This window comes from Phascolarctos cinereus, unplaced genomic scaffold (genome assembly GCF_003287225.1).
Source record: "Phascolarctos cinereus isolate Bilbo 61053 unplaced genomic scaffold, phaCin_HiC Scaffold_2;HRSCAF=192, whole genome shotgun sequence".
NCBI lineage: Eukaryota > Metazoa > Chordata > Mammalia > Diprotodontia > Phascolarctidae > Phascolarctos > Phascolarctos cinereus.
Window position 1 is genome coordinate 159,728,057 of NW_027555625.1, and position 21,273 is coordinate 159,749,329.

Sequence of the window (21,273 nt, forward strand, 5' to 3'; positions counted from 1 at the left end):
TGAGCCAGTATTAAGTTGGGACTGTCTTGGACCCTAGCCAAGGGGGTTTAGTTACTGAAAAGTCTTATATTAAAGCTTCTTTGTCTTGAACATCACCTAACTAGGCAAGAACAAAGACTGGCCTGAGCATTAGCCTAAAGTCAGAAAAGATGCAGCCTGTTTCTTCCTAGATCACCCTTGGAAAAGTCACCTGGCAAATAACTCCACTTTCAGCCATCCACGTCTTCAAATCAAACCAAGATTTCTTCTGAGGACAAATGTGACATTTCTAGAGTATTTCATGTGCCTTGGTCTTGAGCCATAACGGTTTAATAGCCTAGTGATTGAGGACCACTTTGTACTTAGGGTCAAGCCAGGTACTGGGTGTGTGTGTATGGGGGGTGTGTGTGTGTGTGTGTGTGCACACACGCGCACACACACACACCCCCATACACACACACGCTCGCTAGCATATGCATGTGTCATAACAAAAGCATACAGTTCCAGAGATTAGGAGCTTATGAGATGGGTTTTGGTTTTTGGTTTTAAATTTTGGAGGTCTTTTTTGTTTAGGCCTGTGATTTCAGCAGCATACACTTACAGCCCTAGTTTGCCAGTGGCACTGAGAGACCCAAGTAACTTGATCATGGTCAAGGTAATCACAATAGGTTGGACCCGAGGCCCTGGACAAAACTGAGGCTAGGCTATGCTACCTAATTAGAAATTAAATGCCTACTGTGTGCCTAAGATTACCCTGCTAGCCTACGAAGTAAAAAATAAATCTTCCTCAAAGAACAAAGTCTATCCATTGAGTAATACACATGTAAGTATATGCAAAATAAACAAAAAGTAATGGGGGGAATGCTAGCAAAGGGGGAAATGTTACAGAGCCCCAAAGAAGGTGGCATTGAACTGAACTTGGTTTTCTTGGCTCTTCAGCTTTTCCCTCTTCCTTGTTAATCCTATTCTTATTTTCTAAATTCACTGGAATTTCCTTAAGAGTACTCTTATTTATAGAACATGCCTTCCTCCTTATTTTTTTCTTAAACACATATGGGTTTTTTTTTTCTGTGTGTTGGGAGAGAGAGCATTTCTATTACTCTTTTCATAGGGAATACGGAACAGCTGAGCTAAATGACTTCTATTGGTGCTTTCTCCAACAGAGTTATGGTTCACGGGCATTTTTCTATCCTGACCCCAACCCTCACAGATCTCTGGCACATGACAACTTTTGTTGGGAACCCTGCCTGCCAGAGATGGACTTTTAGAGAAGTGACAACTGGTCACCACAAGCCTGGTACAAACACACTCAGACCCATGGAAACTCTTCACTGTGAAATCACTCCTCTGACAAGTGGTAGGAGCTATTCTCCCTCAATCCAGCTTCCCTATAGAGGGCATTCAGTCCTGTGGGCATTTTTCATGTAAGCTATCTGTAGCTGGAAAAAACAGAACTATACCGTTTGATGGAAAAGTGCTACCACTGTGAAAGCAGCATTCTAAATTTGGCACCATCCCTTGAATCATGTCCTGGTATCCCATCAGGAGACAAAAAGCTGGAGCATTTCCCACAGGCCTCAAGAGATCCTTGGGGAAAAGGGCTTTTTTTTTTAAAGTGCATTCCCAGAAATATAACTCATAGATGGTTTATTTTTTCATGATGTGAAGGTGGACACTGCTCTTTAGCCATTTACATTTCTTCGTGTATCTCTCTAGCAACAGCAATCCATGAGCAGAATCTCTATCATGAACCTAGAACATTCATAGCCTATTCCTCACTTGTACAGGGATACAATGTAAAGAATTGTGTAGGCATGCAAACCTGCCAAGATTTCATGGAATTGATTTGACAATAGTCTATACCGCTCCCCATTCAGCACAGGCCCAGATCAGCTTCTCCTTTCACATACGGGTTTTTTGACCATGGTAATCCTAATGCTGGCTCCAACATATGGAGCAATATAATTCAAGGTAATAACTGGCTTACAGAAAAAAGGAATCTTGCTTAATAAACTCAAATAGCAACAACTTCATTCATAGATTCTTCTGAAATGTCCAGCTGTTTCATAGGCTTAAGCCAGCCTCTTTTAAAATACTATATGTAACACCTGTAATGGAAGGGGAAGGGACTTTATTTTAATTTTAAAAGACAGATTTGCTTTTTCTCCTGAAACATAGTAAATCCCAAATTTTCATAAACAGCAAAAGTTTAGAGGTTATAATTCAGTATTTATTGAACACCTAAGTGCAAGGCACCATGCTATAAAATGTTTTAATTGCCTCTCCTTGCTGAGAGCTATTTAAAAAAAAACCCAACTTTTTTACTTACAGGTAAACACATGCACCCATACACAACATATACATAGACACATAAACACACATAACTACTCACACAAAACAACCGCTATAAAAGTGGAAACAATTAAGGCAATGATTACTATCTTCAGGTATTCCTCTCCACAAGATGAGAGGAAAATTTCCTCTGTTCTTTGTAGCAAGCAAGCATAGGCATGATATATTTTATGTCACAGTTAAAGGTAGGTTTTCACATTTGGAAAACATAAAACCCCCCAGCTATGATCGAATAAATTATAATACAATTTGTTAATTAAAAAGCCCTAAAAGTTTAAAGAGCTAAACAGAGAAAGTAAAAATGTCATTTCTTCCTTTAAAGGAAATCTGAACTTTTCTCCTTCTAACTACAATTCATTAAAACACTGAAATGGTGGCCAGACTTCAAAGTACCGCCCCAGTCTAGGCAGACTGTCACTCCACGGTCCAGGTAGGAATTGAATTTGTTTCTCTCCTCTAGAACAGAATGTTTAAAGCTGGGATTCAATTTGGTGTCCCCTCCTCCCTGTGGTTTATCTGGCTAGGGTTTAGCAGTAATGACTTGGATTGAATGAAGCTTTAGTTGTCAGTCCTCCTGTGTATGAAAATTTTTTACAGAAATCTTCATGGCTTTTATAAAAGAGACTGGATGAATTGGTGTAATGGGAAGGGTACTACTGCATTTAGAGTCAGACAACTGGATTCAAACCCCAGCTTTCCTATCTGTGATCTCAGGCAAGTCATTTAAGTTCTGGGTTTCAAGTTTCCTTGTCTGCAAAATGGGAAGGATCTATGAGCCCATGATCAGGCAGGACAACAGGAGAGAAATCCAACTCTCTACTTAAAACTCCTTACAAAACACTCTGAACAAAACAAACTTTTGCATAAACCACACTTACAGTAGTAATAATAATGATAGCTGACACTTCATACAGCATTTTAGGGTTTACAAAGCACCTAACGTGGTCCTCACAACTGAGACAGATGCTATTATCACTTTGATGGCCCTCTTGGCCCTGTTCCTGACTTCCTCTAGACTTCAAAACTATGCCCCTTCTCACTATTAATTCATTCCAGAACTTTGCTCGGTGCCTAAGCCTCTTGCCCTAGAGAAGCTTATCATCCCACCTCTGCAGCCTGGCATAACCCCCTGGCAGGCCTGCCCCTCTCCTCCCATTAAGTTCCTTGAGGAGTCTCTACTTTGTGAAGGGGCCCAGGCTGGCTTGCCTTCATTTCTCTTCCAGAGCCTTATTCCTGATGTCTTCTCTGGACTCAAAAACCAAAGCCTGCTCTGCCACTGCCACCCCCCTTCCTATTTCTGCTTCCACAAGTTCCTGGAGGGCAGGAACTATCTCTTTTGCTCATATTTATCCCACGTGCTTAGCACGATACCTGACACTGAGTAAGCACTTAGTAATAACTCCATAAATGCTTGTTTTCTTCCTTCCATTTTATAGGTGAGGAAACAAAAGCTCTGAGGTTGAGGGATTTGCAAAGGGTCATTCAGAAAGTGTCCGAGTCTGAATTTGAACTCAAGCCTTCCTGACTCTAAGACCAGTGCTCTATAAACTGTGCCACCTAAATGGCTGAAGTAGTGACAGGTGAAAACAATCCAAAGTTGGGGAGTTATCAGAATTCCACATATTCCCTTTATTCAAACACCATAATTTATTTCCTTAGTCATTATTAGAAACACAGGACAATTTTTGGAGTACTACAACTATATATTTTTACCTAATTTGAGTTTTTAAAACCACTAAATTCTAGCTCAACAATGATTATTAATCTAAATATTTTCCTTTTCATCCTGAGACCAAGCTGAGGAGAGGCCTAGAAGCCATGACATGAGGACTGGTTGAAGGAAATGGGGATATTTAGCCTGAAGATGATTTTGTTTGGGTGTGTATAAATTGAGAGATGGTCATTGTCTTCATTTATTTAAAGGGGAAGAAGGAAAAGAAAGAAGAATTAAGATTCATTCTGTGAGGGCACAACTAGCATTACAGATAAACTTTACAAAGACACATACATTTTAAGGATTTCTGCTCAACATGAAGAATACTTTCTTAACAATTAGAACTGTCCAAAAGTTTTTATAACATTTGTCCCATGGAAAATGTCCCATGTTAACATTAATAAGGAAAAAAAACAACTGTGAAAGCAGAGGCAGTGCTCTTTGCATTGTCCAGTTTTGTGTCCCCACGTGTCCCAAGATGTTGATCTAAAGGCTTCTCCAAAAAGCAGTCCAGAAAATTCATTTAGACTGGCTCTCTGCACTCCATTCATCTCAGCGTCCCAGTTAGCTTCAGGTGGCTTAGGGCTTCAATAAGCATCAATAAGCACACCGATCTTATAACTTAAGTCATAAAAGGATCAAAGCAGAAAGCCTTGTAGTGTTCCATAGTTTCACACTTCACAGAATTCTACATATTCCATCTAACTCATCGACGCAGCCTCAGAAAAAATGCATGTTTACACTCTTTACTCTCCAAGGGATAATATTTGTCATAAAAGTCCAAGACGTATTCTTCCGTCTTGAATCCAAATTTTTGGTACAGAAGCATAGCAGAGTTGCTTGCTGAGACGTGAAGGGTTACGTCCTTGCCCATGCAGGTCTGCCAAAAGACAGGGGGAAGAACAACACTAAAATGAAAAAGCCTCTAGGGAAAATGAGTAGGTTAAGAAACTCTTTTAAGTGTAGGTATTTAAGTAGCTGTGAAACGTGAGAAATCAGAGACCTGAAACTGAGACATTACAACACATAGCAACAGCTGGAAGCAGAATGGAATGTTGCTGCTTATGCAAACATTCACAGGACTCAGGCACCCTGCAGGGTTTGGACTGACTTATTTCCCCGTAAGGAGAGACCAGGAGTAATACAGTCAACTTTACAATCTAATTTACATTTCAATTATATTTAATTATTTTAGAACACACCAATACCAAACACTTGTGAATACCTTGAAGGAAAAAAAAAATGAGGTCTGTTTTTATAACTGAGTTGCTTTCTTTGCCCCCCCCCCCAAAATTAAATTACCTGATAAAATTGATTACCTAGACCCACTAGCAAGGGGCTGACATGCAGCCTCCATGGACATAATGTATACAGATTTCAGCTGGTAGACAACACAGCAAAGTGAAAAAGGGCTGGGTCTAGGTTCAAATCAGCCTCTCTCCAAGCCTGACTTTCCTCAAGAACAAAACAAGGCTGCCTCCTTCACATGTGACTCCTAGAGGTTGTTCTGAAGACAAAGATAATGCTTTCACAATATTTTGTCCTTCTTCCTATAGAAGTGCCAGATGTTGTTACTATTCAGGCCTCCTGTGTTCTTTGAAAATCTGTGTTAAAATCATACAAGGACCAGATAAGGAAGTGCTAGCTAAAGTTCTGGAAAATTTACAGCTTCCCTCCACTTAGTAGAGATGGCTTAATTTCAAAAACTTTTAATAATTAGAGGCAGCTGGTGGGGCCACAGTGCTCAGAGCACTGAGTATGGAGTTAGGAAGATCTGAGTTCAGATCCAGCCTCAGACGCTGACTAGTTGGGTGACCTGACAAGTGACTTCACTTGTCTGCCTCAGTTTCCTTGACTATGAAATGGGAATAATAGTACCTACTTCCCAGAGCCGTCAGAAGGATCAAATGAGATATCTGTAAAGTGCTTACCGCATGGTACCTGGCACATGGTAGGCACTTAAAACATGCTTTTTTCCTTCCTTCCTTATAATTATTACATCTACTTGAAAAAGTAATATCTTTAATCAGTTAATGTTTAAAAATAAGGCAAAAGCCATAAAAAAAGAAGTCTCCCTCTTTTATGAGAAGTGTGCACTCAAAACAGTGTTAACCAGCAGACTGAATGTACTCCTAGATCTGACTGATGGTTCCCACAATCCACACTTAACAACTTCTCTCTTAGGTTAGTTGACACTAATCCACTGACTTCCAGATTTTTCTAAGTTTAATTAACTACATTTTGTTTCAACAAACAAAACACCACAGAATACACCATAACCCAAATCAGATTCATAGCTCTTTATGAAGCTAACCTAGTAGAAGGAAATCTGTGCATTAAATTATAAATGGGAAAAAAAAAAGTAAACTCATGACCATCATAAAATACTTACTGGGCACTTAATATAATAAAGAGCTATAAAACATAGTCCCTGTCACCCAAAGGGCTTAGAACTGTAGGAGAGGACAAATACGTAAAAAGATAAATATCAAAAACAAAATAACATCTATTTGTAAAGAACTGGTCAATACTCAGTTGCCTGAAGCAGAAAGAGGTTAAAGGGGCTTGTCCAATGTCAAAAGGCAAATTAAATACCAGAGGGAACTTGTACACTCCATACTCGGTCCCTATCAAGACAAAGTGGCGGTTACTAGGTCCGCCAAGCCACGTATAAAAATTTCTCACTAATGTGCTAGACACTAGTGCTGGGGAAGGTCACAAATAAAGGCAGAAAACAATCCCCATCTGAATGAGTCTATCTCCCAACTGGGTGAAAACATGTAAATAACTAGACACATACAATATTTACAGATGAGATAAAAGGTAGTATGTAAAAGGGAAAACACTAGTAGCTGGGAAGACTTGAAAAGCCCTCCTATACAAAGTGGGATCTGAGATTTGCCTTGAAGAAAAGCAGAGACTCTAAGAGATAGAGATGCAGAAGAGCATTCCAGGGATGAGGGTCAGACATGAGTTGTATAGATAATAACAGGACTATTAAGAGGGAAAGATCACTGTTCAGACAGGAAGACTTTCAGAACTGCCAACATCTGGAAACTCTGGATCCAGTTCCAATAAGAACTGGAAAAACAGCTTTTTGTCAGTTCTAGTCTCCTGAAAAAGTCTGCCTATTTAACCTGTAATTCCGTATTGAGACATATTTGAAAATGGAGAATTTTGGGGAAAATTCCAGAAAAAAATCTCTTATACACAAACCAACAATCTAGTCAATCCAATGGGAGTGTATAAATAGAATGTATTTTTCTGCATGGGGAATACAGACTATGTTTTATGGCTGAAATATAACTCACTCTATCAATAATGTAGCGTAGCCAGGAAGACCTAGATTCAAGTGCCCCCTATCTCACACACACACACACACACACACACACACACACACACACACACACAGAGAAAACTAGGCAACCCTTTGCAAGTCACTTTAACTTCTCAAGGCCCCCAAACAACACTTTTAAGATTGAGTTTCAGAGACTATGCTGACTTTCACTGGGTAGGAGTTACCTCATCTAAGAGAGTACCCACTGCCAATGAAATCATAGATACAAGACTTATCCCTATCCCAATAACATATAATCTTAGAAGCCTCACCCTATCTGTCAGTCCCCAACTCATATATTCACAAAGCAATGACAGTAAATTTCAGAGGAAACTTAAGATGTGCTTAAATGTCATTAAATATTTCTCATAAATGATGAAAAATCTCATTTAGGCCCAACTGCAACTAAAAATGAAGATCTGAGCAAAGGAAATCCAATAGAATTGTAAAGGCATGAGAAGTAATGAAGCATACACATATGAATTTTTCAATACAGTGTTGAACGTGATGAAAAAATTAGGGACTGTGAAACATTTTCCAGCACCCTTCCTCAATTTATCAGTACCATGGTGTTGATGACTCCAATAATAATGTCAGAAACCTAAAGGAAACATATAATAATAAAAAGAATGAAGGGTATATATTTTTTCCATTTTAAAATGTTTTACCTATTACGCTTATCCATAAGCTTGTTTCTTTCAAATCCATGCCAGCAAATGCTAGTTTTCAAGTTTTTAGTTTAAAAAACAAAACAAAACACAAACAAACAACTCATAAATCTTTCCACATTACTGACTGATGTTATTTTGAGTTGATTTAGGGGCCCTGTTATTCCCCTAGGTCATGATCAAAAAGGCCTAGAAAACTAATGACTATGACCTTCCCTTCCCTTACTCTAACATACTTACCTCCACCTGGATCCCAATAGGTTCCCAAGGGCTCAGAAGAAACAGTCTAAGGGGAGTCCTTCTACTTCTTTGCCCCATTTCTTTTCTTCCTTTTTTTTTGGGGGGGGGCACTAGGCAATGGGATTAAGTGATTTGCCCAGGGTCACACAGCTAGTAAGCGTCAAGTGTCTAAGGCCGATTTGAATTCAGGTCCTCCTGACTCCAGGGCCAGTGATCTATTCACTGCACCACCTAGCTGCATCTGCCCCATTTCTTAATACCCAGTTTCCATCTTGGCAGAAGGCTGAGCTATCCGCCCCACACCCTCACCCTCCACCAGAGGTTACCCAAGGTCCTGCTCTACTCTGACCCATTACCCCTTTCTGAAGACACTGGCCAAGCACACAGATCCTCACAGTGCTATGATGAGTTGATGCTATGTCTTATGGACTTCTACACATTGTCATCTGTTTTGCCACTGCACTCTAAGAACATCTGGAATTCAAAATGCCCTGGCCTCTGCACCCTGGTTACCAATTGGCCTATCTGCCCTGCAGCTGAACCTACCTTTACATGTGCTCTCCTTTAATTAGGATATAAGCTCCTTGGGAGCAGGTACTGTCTTGTTTTTCTATTTTTTTTTTAATCTCTAGCACCAGAAACAGTGTTTGGGCACATTAATAATTGCTTAATGCTTTTCCATTCCATTCTATTATAAATATGGATAAATTACCTGAATAAGATGATAAATCATAAAAGTTGCAATTCCCGCTCTCCTCCATTCAGGATGAACAAACAGAAATGATATATAAGCTTCGTTATACTTCACATCAGGAACCATGAAGCCAAAGGCAATAATGACTTTCTTATAAAGAACAACAACACTGAAATCTGGATACTGAAGGCATTCTGACAAGTCAATACCTAAAGATAGAAAACAAATGGAATTTGAGATAGGGCAACTAAAAGCAATTCTTACATCAAGTATTAAAAATATAATTGGGAAATCAATGAAAAACCTATACTTATAGACTAAAAACACACCATGTATGTGCAAAAAAATTACCATTCAAAACAAAAAAATTAACTCTAGAGACTTAATCATTAAAGTACTCTAAAGCCAAACTGAACCAAAAAAGATATTAGAGTTAGAAGGGACTTAGGGATATTCTAATCTGATCTCATTTTAGGAATGAGAAAACTGAGGCCCAGAAAAGTGAAGTCATTTGCCCAAGGATACAAAGTCACAGAATAGGAACTAGAATGAACGTCTGAGTTTCAGACAACCATATGCTTAACTTAGGCAAGTTCTGAATAGCGCCACATTTTATAGGAGTGAGAGTGGCAGACCAATTTCTCTCCTACTTATTAGTTCACATTTCAGTTGTCACCTCTGTAAAAATGACTCCCAAATCTATATATACTGCCCTAACATCTCCTGTGGTTTCCTCCCACATTAGTAGATGCCAGCTGTTCATTTCTACTTAGATATCCTGCTGGCCCCTAAATTTAAATGCAGAAAATTTGAACTTAACTGTGTCCAGCCATGCCCCCAGTTCTCCCCACCTCAAACTTGTCTACTAAAGACACTACCATCCCCCGAGTTACCCAACACTGAAATCTTGGGAATCTTCCCTCAACCTTCACATCTGATTAGCTGACAAATTATGCCTTTTCTGTAACACTCGTCTCTTCCATTTTCTTCTCTTCATTCACAATGCCATTGCTCTAGCCCAAGTCTTCACTACTCTTCAGAAAGACTGTTATTATAGGCCCCCTTTGGGTGTGTCTCTCCCTTTTCCAATCAAAACTGTACTTTGCTGGGAAAATAATCTTCCCAAATGTCCAAGTCATTCCTCTGCTTGCTGAGAAACCTTCTGTGGTTCCCTACCGTCTCTAGGGGAAACTGCAGACTCTTAAATATCCAGTCAGTCAATAATAATTTATCACGTTGTTAGTACATTTGAGGAATTGTTCTAAGTGCTGGGGATATAAAGAAAGGTAAAAGCATAGTCTCTGCCCTAAGGAAGCTCACATCTTAATGAGGGAAACAACATGAAAGCCAATTATATATAAGACACATAGTTCCATATGTACAGATACACATATCTATATGTACACATGCACACAGATATTTATAAAACATACACTGGGTAAATGGGAGGCAAACATAGGGATGGGGGTGGGGAGGTATGGAGTAGGAAAGAATAGAAAAGACTTCTAGTAGAAGGTAGGTTTTAGATTGACTCTTGAAGGAAGTCAGGGAAACCAAGACACAGAGACGGGTGAAAAATGCAGGCACAGCGGACAACCAGTGAAAAAGCAATATTGGGAAAAAAACGCAGGATTGGGAGATATGTAGTATGTGAGGAACATCAATGTGGCCAGTGTCACTGTAAGGCAGTAAACTGTAACACTGGAAAGCCAAGAAGGGTTAAAGTCATAAAGGTCTTTAAAAGCCAACAATTTTAAATTTGATCTTGAAAGTAATAAAATGGAATTTATCAAGTAGGGAGATGACATGGTCAGACCTCCACCCGATTTTGGCAGATAAGAAGAAGAATTGGTGTAAGGACACCTGAAGCAAGAAAACCAATCAAAAGGTAACAGCAATAGTCCCTGCAGCGGCTATGTGAATAGGGGAGATGTACATAGGAACTGTAGTAAAGATGTGACTTAGCAACAGATTGGATATATGGAGTAAGTTCAAGTGAAAGAGTTGAGAATGAAACGTAGACTGGGAGCTTGAAAACTTGGGAGAGCAGGAGGGTGGTGGTGCCACTTAAAGAAATAGAAAAGTTTATGGTAAGGGTGAAGCTGGGAAAGAGTATGAAAACGTCAGTCAGTCAGTCAGTCAATAAGCATTTAAGGACTATTATGTACCAGGTATTGTGTTAAGTGGTGGGAATAGAAAAAAAGAGGAAAAACAGTTCCTATGCTCAATAAGCTCACAATCTAATGGGGGAGACAACAAACAAACATGTTCAAAGAAGCTACATACAGGATAAATAGTAAATAATTAACAGAGGGGAATTAAAGATAAATGAAGAGGGGTTGGGGAAGGCTTCCTGTAGAAAATGGGATGTTAGTTGGGAATTAAAGGAAGCTAGGGATGACAGCAGGCAGAAATGAAGAGGGAGAGCATTCCAGGGAAAGAAGACAGCTGGAAAAAAGGCCTACAGTCAAGAAACAGAGTGTTTTGGTTGTGAAACACATGAAACAGCCAGGAGGATGGAATACTGTAAGGTGTACGAAAACTGAAAAGAGAACAACGGTAGGTTACGAAGGGCTTTGAATGCCAAACAGAGCATTTCGTATTTGATCCTGGAGGGAATAGGAAGCCACTGAAGTTTAAAGAGTACAGGAATGAGACACCTATACTTCAGGAAAATCACTTTAGAGAATGAAGGGAGGGTGGATTAGAGTGGGGAAAGACGTGAGGAAGGAAGACCTACCAGCAAGCTATCGGGATAATCAAGTAGTGAGGAAATGAAAGCCTGCACTAGAGTGATGGCAGGGTCAGAAGAGAGAAAATGGCTTATTCAACAGACATCGCAAAAATGAATTCAGCAGGCTTCATCAACAGATATGACATACAGAGGGACTACAAGAATATTGTTGCCCTCAGGAAGAAAGACAACCACTTGTTAGAGACATTATGAGTTTAAGATGACTACAGGTCAGGAGAAAGGGTAGGGCTGGATAAATAGATATGAGAAAAACGTTAGGTCCTCTACAACCTAACTCTAACCTACCTTTCTGGCACAATCTCACATCACTCACCACAACGAATCCTACACTTTAGCTGAACGAACTTGATAAACTACCTCCAACCTCTGCATCTGCACAGTCTGTTCTCCATGCCTGGAAATCACTTCTTATCTCCATATTTTAGAATCCTGAGAGGCAGTAAGATAGTGGAAAGACCTGCCTTCAAATCATGGTTCTGCCACTTTTTATCTTGAACAAGCCAACTAACCTGTCAATCAATCAAGTGCTTAATATGTGCCAGGGACTGTGCTAAATGCTGGAGAAATAAACCCAAAAAATTAGTCCCTGCCCTTGAGAACCTTACATTTTAATGAGACACCTCTCCAAGTCTCAGTTTCTCATATGTAAAATGGGGATAACACTGCTTGTAATACTATTTCCCACGGTTGCTGTAAGAAAAGCACTTTGCACAAGTGCTACATAAACGTGTTATTATCTTCCTTCAAGATTCAGTTCCAGAGAACCAACTCTCTATGTATCCCTGTTTTCCTTAGCTGATAGATTTCTCTTCCTCTTTAAATATTTCTGGAGTACTTTATTTCTTCTTTGCCTCCATCACTCCTTATTGTGAATTAATACAATCCTTGCTCTTGTGCACTAAAGGATAGTCAAATCATTAAGCATCATTTGGGAGGCACCAGGATTAGTGGAAAGAATGCTAGATTTAGAGGCAAAAGAACCAGGTCCAAGCCTGGCTCTCAGCTCGCTACCTATATGACCTCGGGCAAGCCACTTACCCTGTCTGGACCTCAGTTTCCTCATCTGTAAAGAGTTGGACTAGATGACATCTAAAGGTCCCTTCCAGCTCTAAATCTATGGTCCTATGAAGTAGAAAACAAAAATGTCACAACTGATACAAATGAGTAATCTGCTGATGCTGACAGACATTATCTGGTTTTGTAGACACTGGCCTAGATGAACAAGAACAAAGCTCAGGCAAGAGTGGATTACTTGGCCTCTGCAGGCAGTCTCTAATACCGCATGGCTGTGATAACAGGATGAAACACATTCTGAAAGTAGTGAGACAGGTCATGGGAACCAAACAAAGGCACCTCACTACTTTAACTGCTTTTCTGTCTAATCTCAGAAAACTAAAAGATGAGTACAAGTCTGAAGGAGTATAATGAAGGGATGGGGACCGGGAAAGTTGAATCAAGTCTTAGTTCTTCTACTGAGTGACCCTAGACAGTCTCTCTGGGAACCAGCTCCCTAACCTGTAAAATGAAGGGGGCCGTTTGGACTTGATGTCTAAGGTCCCTCCCAACTCTAACATTCTACAATTCTCAGTTTTTTAACAATGATGCTAAAAACATCTATTAAAGAAAGACATAGAAGATTATTTGGTTTAGTGAATAAAGAAATGTTAAATATAGATCAGAGATATCTTACCAGGCCAGAAAAATTCATGACACATACAGTTTATTGTTGGGATGTGATTTGGGCGAACATAGCAGTAATCAATCGGTGCTTCAGGCTCTGGTTTCCAACTGGCATCATTCTTATGCAGATAGGCACGTATCTCAGCCAGAAGCTGAAGCTTAGGTGGTTTTGACTCGTAATCACGCCTCCCAGTATCAAAGGATGAAAACGCAAAATAACACCACCATGAAAAAAAGTCCTTTATTATTGTAAGGTATTTGATGATCATAAACCACATGTTATGTTTGAAAATTCAAGATAACCTGTTCTTCTTTATAGGACTGAGATAGTCAGAAATAATATTCTCCTTTTGTAACTGAAAAGCAGCATGCAAACAATATACTCAAAATATTGTTTAAGGAAATTTTTGTCCCATTAACTTAGCGCTGGTTAAGTAAAGTTAGACTGAAGACTCAGAAAGTAAAAATCATACAAGCACAGAATAAGTGGGGCACAAATAATACAGACCCAAGTCTGCTCCTACTTAGTGAGTATGACTCTATCCCTGAAATGACCAATTCTAGGGATTAAGAAGTTATTAGTTCATTCAACTTCTGTCTGCTTTGCCTATTCCAATAATAGACCCCATTATTATAAACTACTATGGTGTTCATTACAACGTTGACATTGTCCAGCTAGGCACTAACATAGGATGCTGCTCCACACCTCCCCACAACTTTATTTCCTAGATCATTAAATAGCCATAACCATGCAAAAACTAAGAATTTTAAGAAAAAGACTTTTATTGACTTCATTTTAAAGTTAACCATTACTCTGAATCTGTTGGACTGAAAGTTAAAATCCCCCTAACTTAAAATCCTTAAATCCTTTTTAAAAATCTCTTCTTGTGAAAAATTAGATAATCTAAATCATTTTGTTCTGTTATTTCTTTCCCAAGGTTTTCTGACTCCTGTTATCCCAAGCTATCTTTTTTGCTTTCAGGTATGGACATGTGAAGTGAATGAAACCTGAAAACACAAATCTTATATTTGCTGAGGTCCTCCCATAATCTGGAATTTTTATTCACTACAATGGGAGAATCCTATGTGATGATCTCAGAGAACTGTGCTGCCCTACCTTGCCACATAATACTGTTCTTTAGGCAGCTAGGTGGCAGGTAGGTGGATAGAGCACTGGCCCTGGATTCAGGAGTACCTGAACTCAAATCCGGCCTCAGACACATAACACTTACTAGCTGTGTGACCCTTGGCAAGTCACTTAATCCCATTGCCTAGCCCAAAAAATAAGAAACGGAATGGAAAGGAACAGAACAGAAAGGAAAAGAAAAGGAAAAGAAGAAAAAATAATACTGTTCTTGCTCTGTGTGCTCAAGAGTAGGGCACTAACTAGAACTGCAAGATTCATGCTGGTTTCACGTTAAAGTCATATCGCTGGATAAGTGTTACAGTACAAAATATAACTGAAACTTGGCTGTGTGTTCAAAATCTCTCTCCTTCAAAACTATTAAGAATGAAATAGGAGAGAATAGATCAGGTGAACTACCAAAATAAAATGCAAGAGATCAGTAATGAAAATTCAGGAAGAGGACAACAGCCTAAACGACAAAAGGAAAAAAAGGATGAGAAAGAAATGGAGATGTCTAGCCTTTAGATGAATGAATAGTTGAAAAATAAAGCCACCCTAACTTTTACTTAGAAACTAACCCTCACCTCCATTCTCCTTCTGACAAACAAGGTAAAAAAGGATCACTTTCAATGACAAACATGACATTAAATCTCATTTACATATACCTGATATAAGGTTTCAATACCCGAGAAGTATAAGGGGCTGACAATACTATGGTCTGCTGCCATATCTTCTGATCCTACCAATCGGGACAAAAATTTAGTTGTCTGGTGCCGATACCCTTTCCTGGATGGCAAGGTAGTCTAAGACAAAGAAAAATTGGTTACATGATAAGATTAATAAAAGTATGTGACCAGAAACATAAGTCCTGTTCCCCATCTGAAAAACTTAAGAATCTTGCAGACTTTATAGATGATCTTGATATTAAAAACCTATGAAAGAATAACTCTGCTGCAAATATCTTAGAATAAAACATTTCAAAATCTTAAAGCAATTTTCTTGCTATGTCTGAAAAAAAAAATCAGTGTTTTTAAAAAGTGGTTGGGATTATACCTGCTACAGGAACTACCATTCTAAAATTTCTGTGCTTTTAAATCCTCAACTACAGAGATTAATAAACTGGCATAATTTCATCACATTTCTCCCAACTCCATTAGATTTCTATCATTCTAGGCTTACACAATACAATACACATAAATACTACATGGTTAATTTCATTTACACTAAAAGAAAACATTAGGGTCAGCTAGGTACAAGAGATAGAGTGCCAGGCCTGGAGTCAGAAGACTCATCTTCCTGAGTTCAAATCTGGCCTCAGACACTTACTAGCTGTGTGATCTTACACAAGTCACTTAATCTTGTGAAATGAGCTAGAGAAGTAAATGGCAAATCACTCCAGTATCTTTGCCAAGAAAATCCCAAATGGGGTCACAAAGACTGTGACAGGACAAACAACTACACAATAACAAAGAAAACATTATTTACAGGTTGAACGCATTGGTCAGAATAGGATTAGAAGTGTACACAGCTGAGGATACATGAATTTTTTGACCAAGTTGTTTTTTTTCAGGAGGTCTTCTGGTTCCCCCAGATGCCAGTTGAGTGGTATAAGCTAGATACTATTTTCCAGCCTAAGAGCATAGCTGCTATATAGAAGGAGCTCTTACTACTAAACTTTACCCTTATGGTTTAGGAAATAGCCTTATAAAAAATAACCTAATGCAGAAAAAGGAAAGAAAAGAATATATACCAGAGGTGGTGAGGTAGAGCAGACAGAGCACTGATCTTCAGGAAGACCTATGTTCAAATCCTGCCTCCTACAATCAATTATCAACTAGCATTTAAGTACCAGCTGTTTGCCAGGCACTGTGCTAAGCATTGGGGATACATAAAAAAGGAAACAACAGTTCCTGATCTCAAGAAACTTAGTCTTAATGAGTATAACAGCTATATAACCACAGGCAACTTATTTAGCCTCTGAGACTCATACAACTTTTGAAAATTTGTTCACTAAATTATATATGGGTTGTAATCTGTTCTGAAGCTCTATATAGTAAGGAAAACATATTATCAGTCATGCTCATACTATTAAACAGCTTCATTTTGCTATTTTCAGGGAATATAGAGTGAGTTATACGTTCAAATGTCAGGACGTGTCTGCTGTATCAAAACAAAATGAAGCAATTAAAATGTTAGAAATTTTTCAAAAAAGAAAAAGTCCAGTCATTTAAAAAATATATTCTTTTCTACAGCAATCCTTCACATACAAACTCTAAAAAACCAGAATTTGCCCAGTTAAAGTACTTTACTGGTTCTCTGCCTCTGGCACCACTCACTTGATAACGGTCAAGGATTCTGAAGTCCTGACAGGTTGTTCGGTATGTGGCATGGCCAGCTGGAATTCTTGATGCTCCTCCATCTTTGGCTCCATAGATACCATCAACCAAAAGAAGGGCAGCATTAACAACCTGGTCCAAGTCAAAGAGAGGCAATCCTCTCTCTCTCTTGGCTTGTCTGACAATCAATTTTCTCTTTAGCCTCCTAGCTTCTGGAGTCACCAGCATCGCACTGGGGCAGGCCTCAAGCCTCCTCAGGAGGAGTTTCTCTTCATAAATGCTAATGGGTGTATATTTGGGACCTTTTGATTTACTATCTTTCTCTAGCTGAGGCTTCCTTTTTTCTCTTGTTCGTGTTTGTAAGGACGTACTTGAATCTTCAGTGTCTTCACTATCAGCTTCTGTCCGTTCAGTTTTCTCTTCCTCACTCTCCACCTCCTGCTTGATTTGTTCAGGTGCTTTCACCTTCTTTCTCCCTCCCACCACTGCCCCAGAGCTTGATGATACAGTAGAAGGGGGCACATATTCTATCCCAGGATCTATAACGCCATCTCCTTCCATCTCCTCATCATCTAGACAAGGCATAAAAACAAAGAATTACCAAAACAAACAAACAAACAAACAAAAACACTAAATGAACACACACACTCTCTTTAATAGTAACTGAATATGCCAAATATTTATTTACTGCTTACCATGTGACAGGCAAAATAACAACTAAACAATCCCTATCCTCAAAGGGTTTATATTCTACTAGGTAAAATAAAAATTTTCTATGGAGATGAGAAAATAACCATCAGGATAGTTTAATACAAAGAGAACAGACCTTCAATATTCAATTAACAGACCTATTAAACATAATAATGACAGAATTGTGAAAACAAGGTTAAATCCATTCATTGATAGAAGCACAAACTAATAAATATCTTTTTTGAAGAGATTAATCTAGCAGGACTAAGTAAAAGTTACAAAAATTATCATACCCTTTGACCAACAGCTTCATAACTGGGAATATACTCTGCAAAATTTAAAAAAAAAACCAACAAAGAGCTAGCTGTCCAAAGATTTTCATGGAAACATATATAATCACAAAAAAGTATAAACAACTAAATGTCCAACAATGGCAGAATAGTTAAAAAAAAGTGAACATTAATGCAATGGAATTGTTTTAGGGGGAGGACGTCTAGACATGATTTCAAAGGCACAGGAAACTCTTAATACGGATATTTCTTGCAATAATCTATGTTAGCAATTCATAAGTAATTTATAACATTAGGAAGCTGCCTGAGATACTGAAAGGTTAAATGACTTAATCATGACCACAAAGTTCTAAGAACCAGAAGCAAGAATCCTAAAGCACTGACTCCAAGGACAGTCCTCTATCCATTATGCCTTCCAATCTAACGAAGTACATTTAAGATCTACAAGTATAAGGACAACAACAACTATCAAAAAAATACCTAAAAAGTAAATGGGAACAAAAGTCTAATGGAGACTAAGAGGAAGCAGCTAAAAAAAATTATGATGCTTTGTTCATTAAAATTAATTTAAATGTAAATACTAAGCAATTTTACGTGGCTGTACTAACGTTCAGGGTTAAGTTTTTCAACAAAACATCTTTTTTTTTAAAGCGGAGGCCTTTTTTTCAAAAAAAGCAGAAGACCTTGGTTCTAGCTCCAAATTTGACATATTAGCTATCTAAAACCAACTAGTGTTTTATACAGATTTTAATGTCTAAAAAGTTCTTTATTCAAAATAAAATAACCCTGTGAGTTATATACTATGGATATTAACTTTATTTCAGATGAAAAAATGAAGGCACAGAGAAGTTGACTTTGCCCAACTTCACACAGCTATTAAGTATCACAGCCAGGATTTGACCTAGGTTTCTCCTGACTCTTAAGTCCACTGTCCTTTCAAATGACACCATATTACCTTACTTTATCACGGTCTATTTGTAACACAGAAATAACAGCTGTGAAAGTTATTTGAAAACTAAAGGCATTATTTATGCAGGCATTATTTTGTAAAGACACGCCCATTTGAAAATGAATTTTCTTGTTTTTTCAAAATAGCTAGATGAACCCTGTTCAAAATGCAAAAGGCCATTCAAAACCAAAGTTATCAACTCCCTTTAAGGACTTATAATAATGTAAATCAAAAATTACCAAACTTAAACCAAGTATAACAAACCCCCCCCCCCAAAAAGCCCCAATACTTGTGTTTTACAAATCACCAAGAAAGTCATTAGAAAAGCCATTTGAGGCATCAGGTGTTAACAATTTTTCTTTGATGACTATAAACCGTTAAGGATGGCAGCTGAATCAGTTTCTGCTTGAGCAAGGACTTAATTACACTTAGCACAAGTCACTGCTAATGGCCCAAATGTTTTTTAACGGACTTCAAAGATTGTTCAAAGTGAGGTGAACTTACATTGCCATTTTAGGCAGAGGTAAATAAAAATAGGCAAGAATTCATTCACTGGCCATAATATATACTTTATTTTGTCTTGTCCTGTTTCTCTTTATAGAAATATTGTTATAAAGCAGCATAATATTCAGTCCATGAATTTTCCATTCTTTATGCTGTTTTTCTCTCCCATCTCTTTCTTTCCACCCAAATAGAGTATACAAGTCAAACCAATTTGTGTTTCTTGTTGTTAGTTTTTGTAAAAAGTCTGGTAAAGATATTAAAAGTTTTAAAAATTATTTGAATATCAAATATCTTTGATGACAACGTGAGATCCAAGATATATAAGAGGATTAATAGAGCCATTCCCTAGCAGATAATTAATCAAAGAATAGGACAAATAATTCTCAAAGGAATTGCTTCGAACTGCTTCAAATCACTAAAATAAGTAATAGAAATCAAACATCTCTGGGGTTTTATTCTACACTCAGCAAACAGGCAAAGGTAACAAAACATAATAATCACTGTTTGAAGGGCTACAAAAAGACCAGCACAGAAAAATAGCATTGGTAGAGCTAAGTGTCCAACCACTTTAGAAAAACAATGTGGAACTATACTAAAAAAGTGAGTAAAATGTCCATACTGTTTGACTCTGAGATTTAATTTCTACGCATATAAAAAAACAGGCAAAAAGAAAGTTTCACATATACCAAAATTTTCATATCTGCACTTCTAGTGGTAGCAAAGAACTCATTTATCTATACCAAATAGATGACCATCAACAGGCATACAGGTAGACAAAATGCCATGTAAATTTAATCAAATATTACCAAAGAATAAGTATGAAGAATTCATAGAAACTTGGGTAGATTTACATGAACTGACGCAGAATGAAGTCAGCAGAAACAGCAAAATACCCAAATGACTACAATAATGTATTTAGAAAAAAACACTACCCCCAAACCTCGAATGATTTATGTAATTCTAATGACCAACCTTTATTCCTGAAAAAGAATTAAGAAAACGCATTCTTCCCTCCCTTTCTTTGCATTAGTGGAAGCGACAATGGATATGAAATATTGCATATATCGATAGACTTATCTCATGTGCTGATTGGTTTTGCTGATTTCCTTTCTTTTTAATCTTTTATAACAGATGGTTCACTGGGCAGGGAGGAGAAAAGATATATTTGAAAATGAACATGAAACGAAAACAAAAAGTATCAATAAGACTTTACAAAATTTTTTAAGATTGGAGTTATTAATGGTAGATTTAATCCATCCACGTTTCCTATAATCCTTATCATACGTAGCCTTTGTTTGAAAGAAAATTTTTCAGAATAACCTATCAATACTTTTATAGCAAATGGTAAAACATACCTCTAATTATTACAGAATCATCATCCCAATCAGCACATAGAAAAATGTTTACATTGCTTTGGCTGAGTGATAAAATTACATAGATGTTTTTAAAATCAAAGAATGTGACATTTCCTGCTAAGACAGGTGCTTGAGCACCTGAGCTCCCCCATACTTATTCCAGCAAAAATTCTTTGTTTTCATCAGACCAAATGATGATCGGGAAATCCAATGAGAAACTATAGAAAGTGACTTCTATCCCAAAACTGCACCAAAAAATCAGCCACAATCCTGAGCAATAGGAAAACGAGCCCCTCCAGCAAAGCCAGCCCTAGTGCAGGGTTGCATTCCAGTGCCACCAGAGATGGAACACATCTAGCCTGCAATAATAGCATATGTCTGGAGGAAGCATGAATGGAAGGACACGCTGGGAAAACCATAGGACAGTTACAAAGTCCTGGCAATCAGGACAACAATCATCAATTAGTGTGGTATCATGGTACTGAAACCTATAGAGCTCAGGCCCAGGGATTCTGAGGTCTATAACACCCTGCTGAGATGCCAATGAAGGCCTTGAAGATCCAGCAATGCTAAGAATGTGACCACCCCTGGGAAGGGTCTAGAT

The 21,273-nt window shown here is 38.1% G+C and overlaps 1 protein-coding gene across 1 annotated transcript in view; it reads right to left on the bottom strand.

Annotated features, from left to right (window-relative positions):
- Nucleotides 1–2,187: 2,187 nt before the first annotated feature.
- Nucleotides 2,188–21,273, bottom strand: part of KAT14 (lysine acetyltransferase 14) — a 36,957-nt gene continuing 17,871 nt past the window's right edge. The window contains 6 exon segments of the mRNA XM_020986543.2: nucleotides 2,188–4,925; nucleotides 9,003–9,193; nucleotides 13,430–13,605; nucleotides 15,211–15,245; nucleotides 15,247–15,348; nucleotides 16,882–17,453. Coding sequence (XP_020842202.1) covers nucleotides 4,752–4,925; nucleotides 9,003–9,193; nucleotides 13,430–13,605; nucleotides 15,211–15,245; nucleotides 15,247–15,348; nucleotides 16,882–17,453 — 1,250 coding nt within the window. The 3' untranslated portion in view covers nucleotides 2,188–4,751.